The 15,270-nt window shown below is 41.4% G+C and overlaps 1 protein-coding gene across 1 annotated transcript in view; it reads left to right on the plus strand.

Moving 5' to 3' along the window:
- Positions 1 to 15,270, plus strand: part of snx14 (sorting nexin 14) — a 217,068-nt gene that overhangs the window by 9,846 nt on the left and 191,952 nt on the right. Inside the window, exons 3-4 of the mRNA XM_060830993.1 lie at positions 9,051 to 9,127; positions 14,492 to 14,570. Coding sequence (XP_060686976.1) covers positions 9,051 to 9,127; positions 14,492 to 14,570 — 156 coding nt within the window. The remainder of the gene's footprint in view (positions 1 to 9,050; positions 9,128 to 14,491; positions 14,571 to 15,270) is intronic.

The following is a 15,270-nucleotide window of genomic DNA, read 5'->3' on the forward strand; positions in this document are numbered from 1 at the left end:
GGAATATTGTGTACAGTTCTGGTCCCCATATTTCGGGAACGATGTGGAAGCATTGGAAAAAGTGCAGAGGAGATTTACCAGGATGTTGCCTGGTGTGGAGGGAAGGTCTTATGAGGAAAGGCTGAGAGACTTGGATCTGTTCTCATTGGAAAGAAGGCAGCTAAGAGGGGATTTGACAGAGACATACAAGATGATCAGAGGATTAGGTAGGGTAGACAGTGAAAGTCTTTTTACTAGGATGATGACATCAGTTTGTACGAGGGGGCATAACTATAAATTGAGGGGTAATAGATTTAAGACAGAAGTCAGAGAAAAGTTCTTTACGCAGAGAATGGTAAGGGTGTGGAATGCCCTACCTGCTAATGTAGTCAACTCAGCCCCATTAGGGAGATTTAAACAATCCTTAGATAAGCACATGGATGATTTTGGGATAGTGTAGGGGGACGAGCTGAGAATAGTTTGTAGGTTGGTGCAACATCGAGGGCCAAAGGGCCTGTTCTATGCTGTATTATTCTATGTTCTGTGTACAAGCTCAGCAGGCCTGGCAGCATCTACGAAGAGAAGTCAGAGTTAATATTTTCGGTTCTGAGGAAGAGTCGCTGAACTCAACGTTAACTCTGTATAGATGCTGCCAGACCTGCTGAGCTTTTCCAGCAACTTCTGTTTTAGTTAACAAACTTATTGATGTGTTTGGGGATAGATTTAGTAAGATAAAAGGAAGCTAACAGTTATATGTTTGAATCTCCAAAAATATATTCAGTCAGATGCCATGCAAAAGTGAGTATGCAACGATTGACTTTGTGGAATTGGGTGTAATATATTAGCATGGTTGGAGGATTGGTCAAGGAACAGAAAGAATGTAGAGATAATAAGGCTATGTGCTAGGTCTCAAATGCTTATTATCTATATGAATTACTATATGGAAGATATTGAGTGTAATGTGTTCAAGTTTGGTGATACAAAGCTAGGTTGCTATGTTAACTCTAAGGATGACACTTATAAGAGTAACAAGATGGGATATCATGAGGAAATGTGAGGTTTAGTCATTCTGGTCATCAGACTAAAAAATAGAATTATATTCATTATTTTTCATTCTAAAATTATCCTTATAGAATGAAAATGATTTTGGAAGACTACAGTTAATGCATCTATTTTCTCCTCTCTACTTTTAAGACCCTGTAATTCAACACATCTGGTCCTGGGGACTGGTCAACCTTTAAATCTAGTAGCTTTCCCATGACGTTTCCTCTGGTGGTGGAGGTGATTGTGTTAAGTTTCTCTTTCTCGATTTTGAAGTGGCTGTAGCAAGTTTTCTCAGCTTACTTTGAAGATAGACTGAATACCTGTTCAACCCCTATTTTCTAGCAGTAAGTTATCAGATTCCCAGACATACACTGTAGAGGACTAATTATTCATCCTCTTGAAATTGTTGCAGAAACTGATACTGTTACATTAATAGCTAGCTTTCTCTCTCATATTAATTTTATTCCTTTTTTGTGAGATTTAAGAAACAGCAAGAAGTGACAAATCTTTGCAGATTTTCTTTCACTTAATATAACCTTTAACTCTTTCAATCATCCACAGATGATGCATCCTTCTCAAAGAATATTTATTTCTCTTGGAATTTACTCAGGGCTATTAAATATCTCAAATTAACAGAACTATCCCACCACCTTTTCCCAGTTTCCTCTCCCTTTGACATATTAAAATTCATGCTAAATAAATATTCATGTGCCACGTTTGTCACCATGTAACAGGTTTCTGTGATAGCTATCAGGCCACCTATTTGTCTGTGGTAATCTTTTTTAAAATGAGCATACAAATACAATCTTAATTTTGTCTCTTTTTTTTGTATCTCTAACATTATCTGCTGATGCACTCTTAAATTTATATACTTTTTGCAAGGACTACATATTTAATTTAAAAATGTAAACTGCAAACTAGAAGTTTGAATTATTTTGTTTACATTATAAGACACGGGACCGTTTGGCCCATTGAATCTGCTCTGCTATTCGATCGTGGCTGATATGTTTCTCAACCCCAAACTTTTGCCTTCTCCCTATGACCTTTGGTCCCTTTATTAATCAAGAACTTATCTATCTCAATCTTAAAGAAACTCAATGACTTGGCCTCCACACCCTTCTGTGGCGATGAGTTCTACTCTCTGGCTAAAGCAGTTTCTCCTCATCTCGGTTCTAATGCATCATCCCTTCACTCTGAGGCTGTGCCTTCGGGTGCTAGTTTGTCCTCTTAGTGGAAGCATATTCTCGACATCCCTACTCTCCAAGCCTCTCAATATCCTCTAAGCTTCAATCAGATCCCCTCATCCTTCTAAACTCTGATTACAGACCCAGAGTCCTCAGTACTTCCTCATGTGACAAGCCCTTCATTCCCAGGATTATTCTTGTGAACTTCCTCTGGACCCCATCCAAAGGCAGCACATCCATTCTTTGATAAAGGGCCCAAAACTGTCACAATATTCGAAATGTACTCTGACCCGAACCTTTGTACAGCCTTAGCAGTACATCATACAATCCTTAAATTATGGAAGCAGACCATTTGGCACACCGACTCTCCAAAGGGCAGCCCACCTAGATCCACCCTCCTACCCTTTCCCTGTAACCCTGCATTCCCCTAATTAACTTAGCCTATACATCCCTGGATACTATCAGCAATTTAACATGGCCAATCCAACTAACCTGCACGTTCTTGGACTGTGGGAGGAAACTGAAGCACAGTGAGGAAACCTGTGCAGGCTTGGAGAAAATCAGAAACAAAAACAAGTTGCTGGAAAAGCTCAGCAGATCTGGCAACATTTGTGAAGAGAAATCAGTTAACGTTTTGGATCTGGTGACCCTTCCTCAGAACTGATGGTAGCTAGGAACATGTTGGTTTATATGCTGAAGATTGTGGGGGGGAGGGAGGGGGGAGTGGAGTGGAGGGGGGAAAGGGGGAAAGATAAGGAATAAATGATAGGTGGGGATAGAGCCGAAACAGAGAGACAGACAAATGACTGGACAACAGTCTGGCTAGAAGAGTGAATACTTGTTAATGGAGACTGTTCCTGGCTAACAATAAGTAGTGTGTAATGGCAGACTGTGATAGTGAGAGATGGTGTGAGGTTGGGGGCAAGGACACAGGAGAGTTCGCACCCTAAAATTATTGAACTTTCCAAGTGGAAAATGATGTGATGTTCTTCCTACTTGCGCTTAGCTTCACTGGAGCACTGCACAAGCCTGAGACAGAGATGTTGGCCAGGGAACAGGTTGGCAGCTGGCATTAGCAGGCAGCTGGAAGCTCAGGGTCATTTTTTGCAGATAGAATGTAGGTGTTCTGTGAAATGGTCACCTAGTCTGCACTTTGTTTCTCCAGTCTAGAGGAGAACACATTGTGAGCAGCAAATGCAGTAAACTATATCATGTGAAGTGTCGGTATATTTGCTGCCTTGGATAATGAAGAAGGAGGAGGAAATCGGCATGTGTTTTACCTTGAGCAATTGCAGCAGAAGGTGCTATGGGGCCCTGAGGGGAGGGATGAGGGGTTGGTTGTTGGGAGTGAAGGAAGAGTGGACCAGAGTGTCCCAAAAGAAATGGTTCCTGCGGAAAGGGAGCAAGGGAGGGAAATACATTTCTGGTGGTGGCATCTCGCTGAAGGTGGCAGAAATGGTAGCTGATGACCTCCTGGATGTGGATGCTGGTGGGATGGTAGGTAAGGATTGCTGATGTTGAAGGGAAGAGTGAGAGACAGGGCAGAAATACAGGGGATGGGTCAGGTCCAATGGAGACCACAGTCTAGAACTGTGCTGGGGTATCCTGGTTGAGGAAGAAGGCGGATATTTTGGAGGTTTCCTCATCAAAATTGACCTCATCAGAACATGTGTGATGTGGACGGAGGAATGGGAGAACGGAATGGAGTCTTTACAGGAAGCAGAGTGAGATGCTGAATGTTCTGTACTCAAAGGTCTCTGCTTTATCCCTCTGCGCCCCCACCTTAATGAATTTCAGACACAACATGATGTCAAAGTCTTCTTCTGTTGTCTTAGCCTCTGTGTTCAGATCTTTGGACTGGAGTCCTCTTCCTGTCACACTGATTCCTTCGCCCAGCTCCAGCACTCCCTCCACCTAAACCCCTGCCTTTGGCCTTAGACCTGCACTTGATCTGCTCATTGAGAACGGTCAACATTGGTCGCCTCAATTTCTCTGCACCCCCTTGCCCAATCCACACTGTCTCCCTCTGAACTGACTGTACTCTATGCGCTTAGATCCAACCCCAACTTTGTTATTAAGCCTGCTGTTAAGGGTGGTGCTGTTATAGTCTGGCGTACTGACCTCTACATTGCAGATTCTGGATTAGTGGTGCTGGAAAAGCACAGCAGGTTAGGCAGAATCCGAGGAGCAGTAAAATCAACGTTTCGGGCAAAAGCCCTTCATCAGGGATACAGGCAGAGTGCCTGAAGGGTGGAGACATAAATGAGAGGAGGGTGGGGGTGGGGAGAAAGTAGCGTAAAGTCTTCAGGGCAGAGGAAATGACCTGAGAGTTGCAATGGGAGATGGACCCCCTGAGATTCTTGCAGAGAGAGGAGGAAAACCTCTTCAAGGCAGGCATCCTTGCAAGAGGATTCACAGTAGGGTTAAAATCAACTAGGTAAAATCAATGAGCCACTAATCCAGAATCTGGTTTCCAGATCTACAGTCATTGTTTTTACCTAATTGATTTTAACCCTACTGCGAATCCTCTTGCAAGGATGCCTGCCTTGAAGAAGTTTTCCTCCTCTCTCTACAAGAATCTCAGAGTCCATCTCCCACTGCAACTCCCAGGTCATTTCCTCTGCCCTGAAGACTCTATGCTACTTTCTCCCCACACCCACCCTTCTCTTATTTATCTCTCCACCCTTCAGGCACTCTGTCTGTATTCCTGATGAAGGGTTTTGTCCGAAACGTCGATTTTACTGCTCCTTGAATGCTGCCTGACCTGCTGTGCTTTTCCAGCACCACTAATCGAGAATCTGGTTTCCAGCATCTGCAGTTATTGTTTTTACCTCTACATTGCAGAGACGGAGTGCTAGCTCTCAGCTACCACCTCCTATCTCCTCCTGGACCATAACCTCCACATGGAACACCAGGCCATTGTGTCAACTGTGGTCACTGACTTAATTTCATCTGCTGATCTTCCCCTAACCACTGCCTTCAAACGGATAGTCCCCCAGCCCCACACCTCATTCCTAAAATCCACAAACAGGATTTCCCGGCACACCCATTGTTTCAGCCTGCTCCTGTCCCACAGAACTCCTCTCTTCCTACCTTGACTTCCCTGCTCAGTTACATCCGTGATTCCTCTGACATTTTATTCCAGTTTCAGAATTTTCAGTTTGCAGTCACCAGCTGCCTCATCTTCACTGTGGACGTGCAATCATTTTACACATCCATCCCCCACCACGACAGTCTCAGGGCTCTCAGCGTCGTCTTGGAGCAAAGGCCTGAACTGACCCAACCAATACCACCCTCCTTTGCTTGGCCAAGCTCATCCTCACCCTTAACTTCTCTTCTAACTCGTCTCAGTTTCTTCAGATCAGAGGGGTGACTATGGGTATGCGCATGGGCACCAGTTATGCATGTCTCTGTGTGCGGTTTGTGGAACATTACTTGTTTCAGTCCTATTCTGGCCCCCCACCCACAACTCTTTCTTCAATATATCAATGATACAATTAGTGCTCTTCCCCCTCTCGTCTGGAATTGGAAGCGTTCATTGGTTTCACTTCCGATTCCCTCACTTTCACCTGATACATACATATCTGACTCTTCCCTTCCTTGACTTCTGTTCCCATTTCTGAGGATAAACCGGCCACTAATATCCTCTATAAACTCACCAACCCCCATTGCTGTCTGGACTACACATTCTTGAACTCTGCTTCCTGTAAAGACTGTATTCCATTATCCCAGTTTCTCCGTTTCCGTTGCAAGTTCTGATAAGGCCAACTTCGACAAGGGAGCATCTGAGATTTCCACCTCCTTCCTCAAGCAAGAATTCCCCAGCACTGTTGTCAACAGTGCTCTCAACCAGGTATGACCCATCTCCCACACTTCTGCCCTCACACCATCTCTTTCCTCCCACAACAGTGATAGGGTTTCCATCATCCTTATCTGCCATTCCACCAGCATCTACATCCAGATCATTAGCTGCTATTTCCACCACCTCCAGCAAGGTGCCACTATCAGACAGACATTCCCCTCCCGAGTCTATAGGGACCGTTTGCTGTGGAACACCCTGATCCACTCTTTCATTCCCAATACCTACAACAACCACGTGGCACCTTCCCCTGCAAAAACTGAAGGTGTAACACCTGTCCTTTTACCTCTTCCTGCCTCTTTGTTCAGCAACACTCCCCAGGGCCTTACCATTAAGTGTAGAGGTCCTGCCCTGATTTGCCTTTCCAAAATACAGCACCTCGCATTTATCTAAATTAAACTCCATCTGCCACTTCTCATTTGATCAAGATCCCATTGTACTGTGAGGTAAGCTTCTTCTCTGTCCACTGCACCTCCAATTTTGGTGTCATCTACAAGATATACCTCCTGTGTTCACACTCAAATAATTTTATATAAATGAAGAAAAGCACTGGAACCAGCACAGATTCTTTTGGCACTCCACTGGTCACAGGCCTCCAGTCTGAAAAGCAACCGTCCACCACCACTCTGTCTTCTACCTTCGAGCCAGTTCTGTATCCAAATGGCTAGTTCTCCCTCTATTCCATGTGATCTAACCTTGCTAACCAGTCTACCATGAGGAATCTTGAAGAGGCCAGAGATTTAGGGTGAGAGGGGAAATAGTTAAAAGGGACCTAAGGGGAAATTATTTCACGCAAAAGGTGGTGTGTGTATGGAATGAGCTGCAGTGGTGCAGGCTGGTACAATTATAACCTTTTAAAAAGGCATCTGGATGGATACATGAATAGGAAGGGTCTAGAGGGATATGGGCCATGTGCTGGCAAATGGGAATAGAGTAATTTAGGATATCTGGTTGGCATGGACGAGTTGGATCGAAAGGTCTGTTTCTGTGCTATATATCTGAGGGACCTTGCAAAAGTCTTACTAAAATCTATGTAGACAACATTTACTGTTGTACCCTCACCAATCATCCTCATCACCTCAAAAAAAACAATCAAATTAGTAAGACATGACTTGCCATGCACAAAGTCATAGTGACTGTCCTTAATTAAGCCATGCTTTTCCAATTGCGCATAAATGCTACCCCTAAGAAACCTCATCAGTAGCTTCCCGACCACTGATGTGGAGACTCACTGGCCTATAATTTCCTGGATTATTCCTATTTCCTCTCTTAAACAGAGGAACAGCATTAACTAATTGCCAGTCCTCAGGAACCTTGCCAATGACTGGAGGGGATATAAAGATTTTGGTCAAGGCCTCAGTAATCTCCTCCCTTGGCCACTTGATAACCTGGGGTAGATCCCATCAAAGCCTGGGACTTATCCAACTTAATGCTCTTGAAGAACATTAATATTACTTCTTTTTTGAACTCAAAATGCCTTAGCAGATTAGCGTGCGCCACTTGTTTTAAATGTTCTTATTCACCTGCCGTAGAAAATGGTATTTACAGAAATCCCTGTTCTTAAATTTTCAGTCTGCTTCAATCTGTAATCAATCTGCTCAGAGATGTTATTACACACCTTGAGCATGTAGTACTTTTTTTCTCATTCACAGCATGAGGGCTTTGCTGGCTAGGTCAGCATTTATTGCCCATCCCTAATTGCCCAGAGGGCAGCTAAGAGTCAACCATGTTGCTATGGATCTAGAGTCACTTATAAGCCATACTAGATAAGGATGGCAGTTTCCTTCTCTAAAGGGCATTAATGAACCAGATAGGTTTTTTTCTGACAATCGACAATGGATTCATGGTCACCATCAGATACTTAATTTCAGATATTTATTGAATTCACACTCCACCATCTGCTGTGACTGGATTCGGACCCAGGTTCCCTGAGTATTGCCTGGATCTCTGGATTAACATTCTAGTGATAGTACTACAATGCTATTTCCTCCCCGTCACTTGAACCTGGGTGTCTGTTCGTGGATAGGGGCGTGACCACTGCACCATAAGAGGGTCTCCCAGGAGTTGGGAGAAAGCTGATATTAGAAAGAAAGCAAGTGGTCACCCAACAGTAGTCATTAACTTCAGGAGAATGAAAATGAGAACATCACATTGTGTAAAGCTGAGGAAGTGTAAATGCAAAAAAAACATACTGCTATGTAATGCTCAGCATGTAAATACTAGTTTTTACTTGTGAGAAGGGAATATAGTTTAAAAAGTAAATAGGAAGGATTTTGCTGTAGATTCATACCTGTGTATGTTATGAGAAATGTATATTTTCTAAATTTTGTGCTTCTCCGATGATGAAAGTTGACATTGGGTGGTGAGCATGGTTTGTTTCAGGCACCTTGTGTCAGTATGAAGTTCAGGGCAGCACAGCTAAGTGCAGAGCAATGTTCCGCTTTGTTTTAGTATCTTGCTTTATGCTGACTTCATACGATTTTGCCACTGCAGCAAACTGAGATTTTTAAACATTTTGTGCTAGTCCCTGAATGGTGTTACTGGTTGACACTGAATTGGATTAAGGCTACCTATCCTTAGTTCACCATGGTGCCTTCTGGTTGATGGGAAGCTGATTCCATCTGTGGGAGCCCAAAATCTGATGTGCTTCACCACACAGTTTCTTCTGCAATGCACCAAACCTTGGTCCTCCACTATGCTCCAATTAGAAGTATCATCTAATTCTTTATTTTGAGAGCATCTTTTGCAACTATTTCATTTCAGGTTTCAAATAAGAATCATTTCTTTGAGGTGAATCGTGTACTATATGACTAAAATAAGATTATGTTAATGAGATGCTAATGAGCTAAATTTACATGTTTCTCCAGTGCACTCTAATCTTTGTCCATCAAGACTGACACTATACATGTTGGTCAAATGCTTATGATGTTCGATTTTAAACTGTTAAAGTTTGCCAGTAATTTTGCTTTTTTTTTTACTTACAGCAACTAGAACAGCAAGAACTCTTTCCCCAAGGTCATAGCTGTGCTGTCTGTGGAAAAGTCAAATGTAAAAGACATAAGTAAGTGCATCAGACCACCTTTTACTTAACCACAGTTGTACATTTCCTTAGTTAAGTTCTAAACTGCATCAAGATCTCTTGAAGCTCATCGTTCAAGGCAAATTTAAATGATGCACGTGTTTGTGTGTTGAATTGTTCATGTAGCAATTCAGTAATCTAAAGGAAGATGTCTGATAGTGCTTTGGGCATAAGCTTTCTGTATTTTCACTTGTAATGCAAAATAACCTGCCTTCAAAAAACCTGAATGATTTAATAATTATGTTAGAAAGAACACCGTCATATAGCGTGGAAAGAGATTTTTACACCATTGTGAAAGTCTATCCAATTATCAGATTGGCCTTCTCTTTCCCATTAATCCTGAATTTTTTTAAATGGATCAGGCACATCTGTATGGATTGGTTGGGTAAATCCTGCACCTCATTTAGATTATAATTGGCATCATCTTTATTTAGATATTAAACTGTTTATTCTGTTATTTATCAATTCTTGCATCTCCCATTGTATTAAGAAAAGAACTGAACCATTTTGCTGTTTTATTTGCACTATTTTATTCAGATGGCATACTTATCAGGAAATTCAACTGTAAATTACGTGTAGCAGGTCACCTGACTGAAGATTATAAATGTTATTTGTTCTGCTCATTTCTGTTTTGCGACAAACTGTGTTTTGCAGCTTAAACAAGACCTACAAAGATCAATGACAATGAGGTGGAGATTAAGCTGCTAATGCTGATATTACATTCATAGATTAAATTAGGTTATGAAGATATTATACAGTTCAGTAATTTGCAGGAAGGAGTTCGAAATCATTTTAACTTGTTACGTTTCTAGTTCAGCATAATGTGGCTATGTCATAGAATCTTAGGAGTTTAAGATGCAGGAGGAGACCATTTGACCTCTTGTGTCTGTGCTGACCAAAATGTTTCCCAATTTAATCCCACTTTCCAGCTCTTTATCCATTGCCCTGCAAATTGCAACATTTGTGGTGCATATCCAAATGCTATGTTGAAATATAATATTGGTTTCTGCCTTGATCAGCCATTGAGATTGGAAGATGCCACCATACTCTGAATGATAAAAGATCTCAATTGACAAAGTATGAGACAGGTGTTATTTTAAATCTATGCATTTTTAATGATGTCTTCTACAGCAAAAAAATTGTTTCTAAATAGTTTCTTAATTTTATATACCTTAATTAACACTCGTAAAGTCTTCTGTTCCAAAGTGGAGAAAGTGAGGACTGCAGATGCTGGAGATAAGCATTGAAAAGTGTAGCACTGGAAAAGCACAGCAGGTTAGGTAGCTGTGGAACAGAAGGGTCTACGTTTCAGACGCATATGCACTTCATGTGTTCCAAAGAGAGAGCCCAAACTATCCAGTCTCATCTTTATAGCTAAAACCTTCTAGTGCTGACTCTATCATTGTATCTTTAGTTTAATCACATCATCTTGCAACATAATGACCAGAATAAGTGATAGCATGAGCCTTGTTTTATAATGTTATCAACATAACCAAATTTACCAAACATCCCCCAAATAAGAAACAAAAAGAGAAAATTCTACAGAAATCCAGCGGAGAGAGAAATAGAATTAATGTTTTCAGTCCTACAAAATTCTTCTTCAGCTATGATTCTATATCCCAAATAAGATTTGAGCAAGATTTTTCTTTTTGCAATTTAGTTTTAGCAAAAATCAGAGTCAATGTAAATTTATTGAGAATTAATAGGCAAATAATAATTCAAATAAAAGGATAAATTTAATTAAGTACATTGCAGCAAAAGTACATTTTACATTCCCACAAACTTCCCCCATTGCTTCCCATGAACATGTGGCACTGTGTAGCTACACATTTCAAAAATATGTTGTTTTTAAAATTCATGCAGAACTGTTCAGAAGTCCTATCTGACAGCAGCTTTTATCTTTGAGTTCACAAGTATGATAGTCTGCATTTCTGTGAGCCTTTCTGCCTCAGGTTATAGTGGTTCTACTTGTATAGCTTTTCAGAGTTCCTGTTCAATCAACCAAGCAGTAACACCTTGGTTCACTGGTTGGCCATGTCTAGTAAAATACCCAGTCCCAGTGTTGAGCTATTCACACAGGTTGCCACGTTTTATATCTTTAGAGTTGGCTTAATGTATCACCAAGAAATCTGGTTACCTTTTTCTGCGAATCAGGAATCTGACTTCGAGTGATTTATTTTCTTTCCTCAAGAATTTTGTTTCTCTTTCAGTCTCTGCTTCCCTTTGTGTCGTTTGCACGTTGTTACCCCTTCATCCTGTAGTTACATTTCTTGTAACTCTCCATTATGTCGGCAGCTCTCCTTTCTGCTTTCTTAATTTCTTTCCATGTGAAGGGTTGCCCGGTCACATGGACCAATATTTCTTATTATTCAAGAAAAATACAATTAATCCCTTCTTTTGCTGAGGCCTCTGAGGTAAGTCTGTGGATGACAGTGCCCTTTATCATGGAGCTCTTCAGGACAAACCTCTGAAAGCATTGCATCCCTTTTCAGTCCATCATTGCAAAGACACATTCCAAAATTGGTGGGTGACGGTCTCGGTGAGACCAGTGTTGTTGACACAGAGTTTGGGTGTACATGAAGGATCTAATGGAAAGACCCCTTTTTATCAACAGCCGTACCTTGGTAATTGTAAGTTCTGGCACTGTGGTATTCTGCCAACAGTTTGCTTAAAGAATATTTGACAGGCTCTACCAGCTCTTTTTGCTGGAGGGCCTCAAAGATATAACTGATGGACTTTATGATCTTTGACCACCATCAATTTCTGGATAAAAGTTTCCATGATCTGGCACTGTCCAGTCTCTATGAACAGGGGTGATATGTAAATTTGCCTGTTGTAATCCAATCATGGGCATGAACAATCAGAAAAGTTATGTGAAAGGAGAATGGACAGAATCAGTGGGGAACCCATCATCCAATTACAGGTTGCCTCTGTTCTGTGTTTGCTGATAGATTCACTAGACAGCAGTTAGTAATGTGGTGACCGTGAAGGAGTCATTGTTGAGCTAGAGTTGACTTTTCCTGTGTGTTGGGCTTTTGCTGAGAGATGGGGTGGTTTGTGCTTTTGCCAATGGGTGGATGGTGGAGAAAGATGGAAGCTGAAAGATGGGTGAGAAGGGGGAGGTTGGAGAAGGAGGTTATATAAGTGTTGTGATGATGCTGCTCCTTTAACCAGATTTATGTTGTCTTGATTTTTTTTCCAGAGAGGTCGTAAAAGACACAGACTCCCAAAAAGTCTGGGCCTGAATGGGTTTTAGGGCCAATTTGATTGTAGCTAACATATTGCCTCAGGAAAAAGGCTATTAAGTTTTTAGAAGGAACACTTGTGCAGTGAAAGGGGTGTGGCCAGCTCGCCCAGCTCAGCTTTTCTCTGGTTTGATTTGGTTTTTGGCAGTCTGGCTATTCACTGTAAGGCAGCCAGCCAAAGGAGCAGGTCCATGCTGGCTCACTCTCGGATATCTCTTGTAAGACTCTGTTTCATTTTACCTTTTGTGCCAAGGGGTCTTTGTAGGGAATGTTGCAAGTATTTGGAACAGCATTAAGTTGGGATGATCTGTTGGGTTTTCGGATAGGTTACGTTATTTAGTATTCTGTTCTCTTTTCATTCAGTAATCTTATTAATAAATTCTGTTTTGTTTAAAACTAAGTGGTTTGACCAGCTACGTCCCTCCAATAATATCCGCATTACACCTGCTTAAACAAAAACAAAGTTAGAGTCTGGGCTACTTTCTTGAAATGTTTTGAAGGGGTCTAGCCTGGTCCATAACAGGCTAATATGATGAATTCTTTTAATTTGGTTTCTGTGAATCTAAATCTTTCTTCGCTCTCCCCAGTATATCAATACATATACAGAAGGTATTACTATAACACCTAATAGGGTGAAAATGGAGTCCCTGTTGATCAAAGCGTAGCCTCAAGAAAATCTTAAGAAATCTCAGGGAGGAGGAAAAAATAGTGACATGAGCTGAAGTATTCTGTGGCAATGTGTTCAGACTCATTCTTTACAGCATTGGGCACAGGTAGAACTTCAATTTGGTGTTATCAGAACTTACTGTGCTTGCACACAAAGGAGGCTGTCAGAATAAATACAAAGCTGGGAGCATATTCAACCCCTCTCTCTCTAGTTTTGCTCATGGTGTCCCTGCAGACATAATAACATCTTTGACAATCGAGACAAAAAGGCTGTAGGCCCGATCTGTGCTATGTACAGCAATACTGATAGCATCTCGGGCCTGATGACAAGGCTGTTACCAGTAATGGAAAGGATGTCACTCCTGTGTTTCCAGTTTCTGTCTCATCTTGGTTATGTGTTAATTCTAATTTTCAGTTAATGCTCTGGACTTCTAACCATTTCCTCAATACCCTTAGGAAATTTGCCTTGACAATGAAAGGAAGAAAGAACTGACCAGCCTCAGCTGAAGGGAAGTTATGGATGAGCAATAAATGCTGAGGCCCAGTCAGCAAAGCGCACATCCCATGAATTAAGAAATAATTAGTTCTCCCATATTCCTCAACTACTTTATTTACCTTTTGTGCTATCTTCAATGATCTGTGGGCATGTAATCCAAAATCCCTCTATTCCTGTATATGGTTTAGGTCAGTAGGTCCTATAGTTTAAATTCTGTTTTAATGTTGCCGTTTTAATGGGACCAATATGTACACTTGAGCATCAGCATCTCTGATTCTTGAATTGATTTGCAGCAGTTAACCCGATGCAGGTGAGCCCCTTGCCACCGTTTTGAAGTAACCTATCCAGATCACTGACCCTCTCCTGAGCTCTCAGTCATAGCAACAAAGTGGGGAACAGGAAGGTCAGTGAACTGGACAATTTATTTTGATTTACTACTTCTGTATAGGCAGAAAGTAGATAATGTAGAGTATTTCAATTTGTAGTGCAGTGCTAGAATGACATTAAATCATTATAAAGGTTCTACAAAACATGGCTACTGCTTTTACATTGGCCCTAATTGGATGATCTGATACACTTAAATATTTGATATAGCTATTGAGAAATGATACTATGTTAAGTGTGTCTTACCATTTATCGTCTACCTTCTGGCCTTGTTTGTCCTTTTCAGATGGATTGTTTTTAGAATTTTTGTGCACTGAATGATTTTGCTGTCGTATGTGAATGAAGGGAGCACATCTAGGTTTAAGCAGAAAAATTGTTTTTGTATGGTGGGTATGTATTTGGTTTTCCATGTGCCAAAACATAGTTTTTAGTGGAGTTTGCAGTGAATGTATTTTTCTTTCATTATTCCCACTTGCATCTTCCTTCAAATAAAAAAGCTACAAAGGTTGTTTTTGGGTAATATGCTGCTTCATAACGTGTGTTATTTGTTGTTAGGGCCACACTGCTGTTGGAAAACTACCAGCCGTGGCTGGGTTTGACAGTTAGTTCAAAGGTGGATGCTTCTCTATCTGAAGTAAGTTCTCCTTCATTCTTCACACACAAATTGCATGTTTTATGTTCATTTGAATTTATTTGGACTAATTAGAGTCATAGAGATGTTACAACATGGAAACATACTCTTCGGTCCAACTCATCCATGCTGACCAGTTGTTCCAGCCTAATCTCATTCCATTTGCCTGCACTTGGCCTGTATCCCTCTAAACCCTTTCTATTCATGAACCCATCCAGATGCCTTTTAAATGTTGCATTTGTACCAGCCTCCACCACTTCCTGTGGCAGCTCATTCCATATACTCACCACCCTCTGCATGAAAACATTGTCCCTTAATTCTTGTGTACATCTTTCCCCTCTCACCCTAAACCCATGCCCCCTCTTTCTGGACTCCCCCCACCCCCAGGAAAAAGACTCTCTCTTATCCTAATCCATGTCCCTTTATGTTTTTATAAATCTCTAAAAGATCACCCCTCAGCTTCTGACGCTCCAGGGAAAATAGCTCCAGCCTATTCAGCCTATTCCTATAGCTCAAATCCTCCAACCCTGGCAACATCCTTGTAAGTTGTTTCTCAACCCTTTCACATTTCACAACATCCTTCTGATAGGAAGGAGATCAGATTTGCATGCAATATTCCAAAAGTGGCCTAACCAGCGTTCTCTACAGCTGCAACATGACCTTCCAACGTCTATATTCCGTACTCTGGCCAATAAAGGAAAGC

Source organism: Hemiscyllium ocellatum, chromosome 10 (assembly GCF_020745735.1).
Source record: "Hemiscyllium ocellatum isolate sHemOce1 chromosome 10, sHemOce1.pat.X.cur, whole genome shotgun sequence".
Lineage (NCBI taxonomy): Eukaryota > Metazoa > Chordata > Chondrichthyes > Orectolobiformes > Hemiscylliidae > Hemiscyllium > Hemiscyllium ocellatum.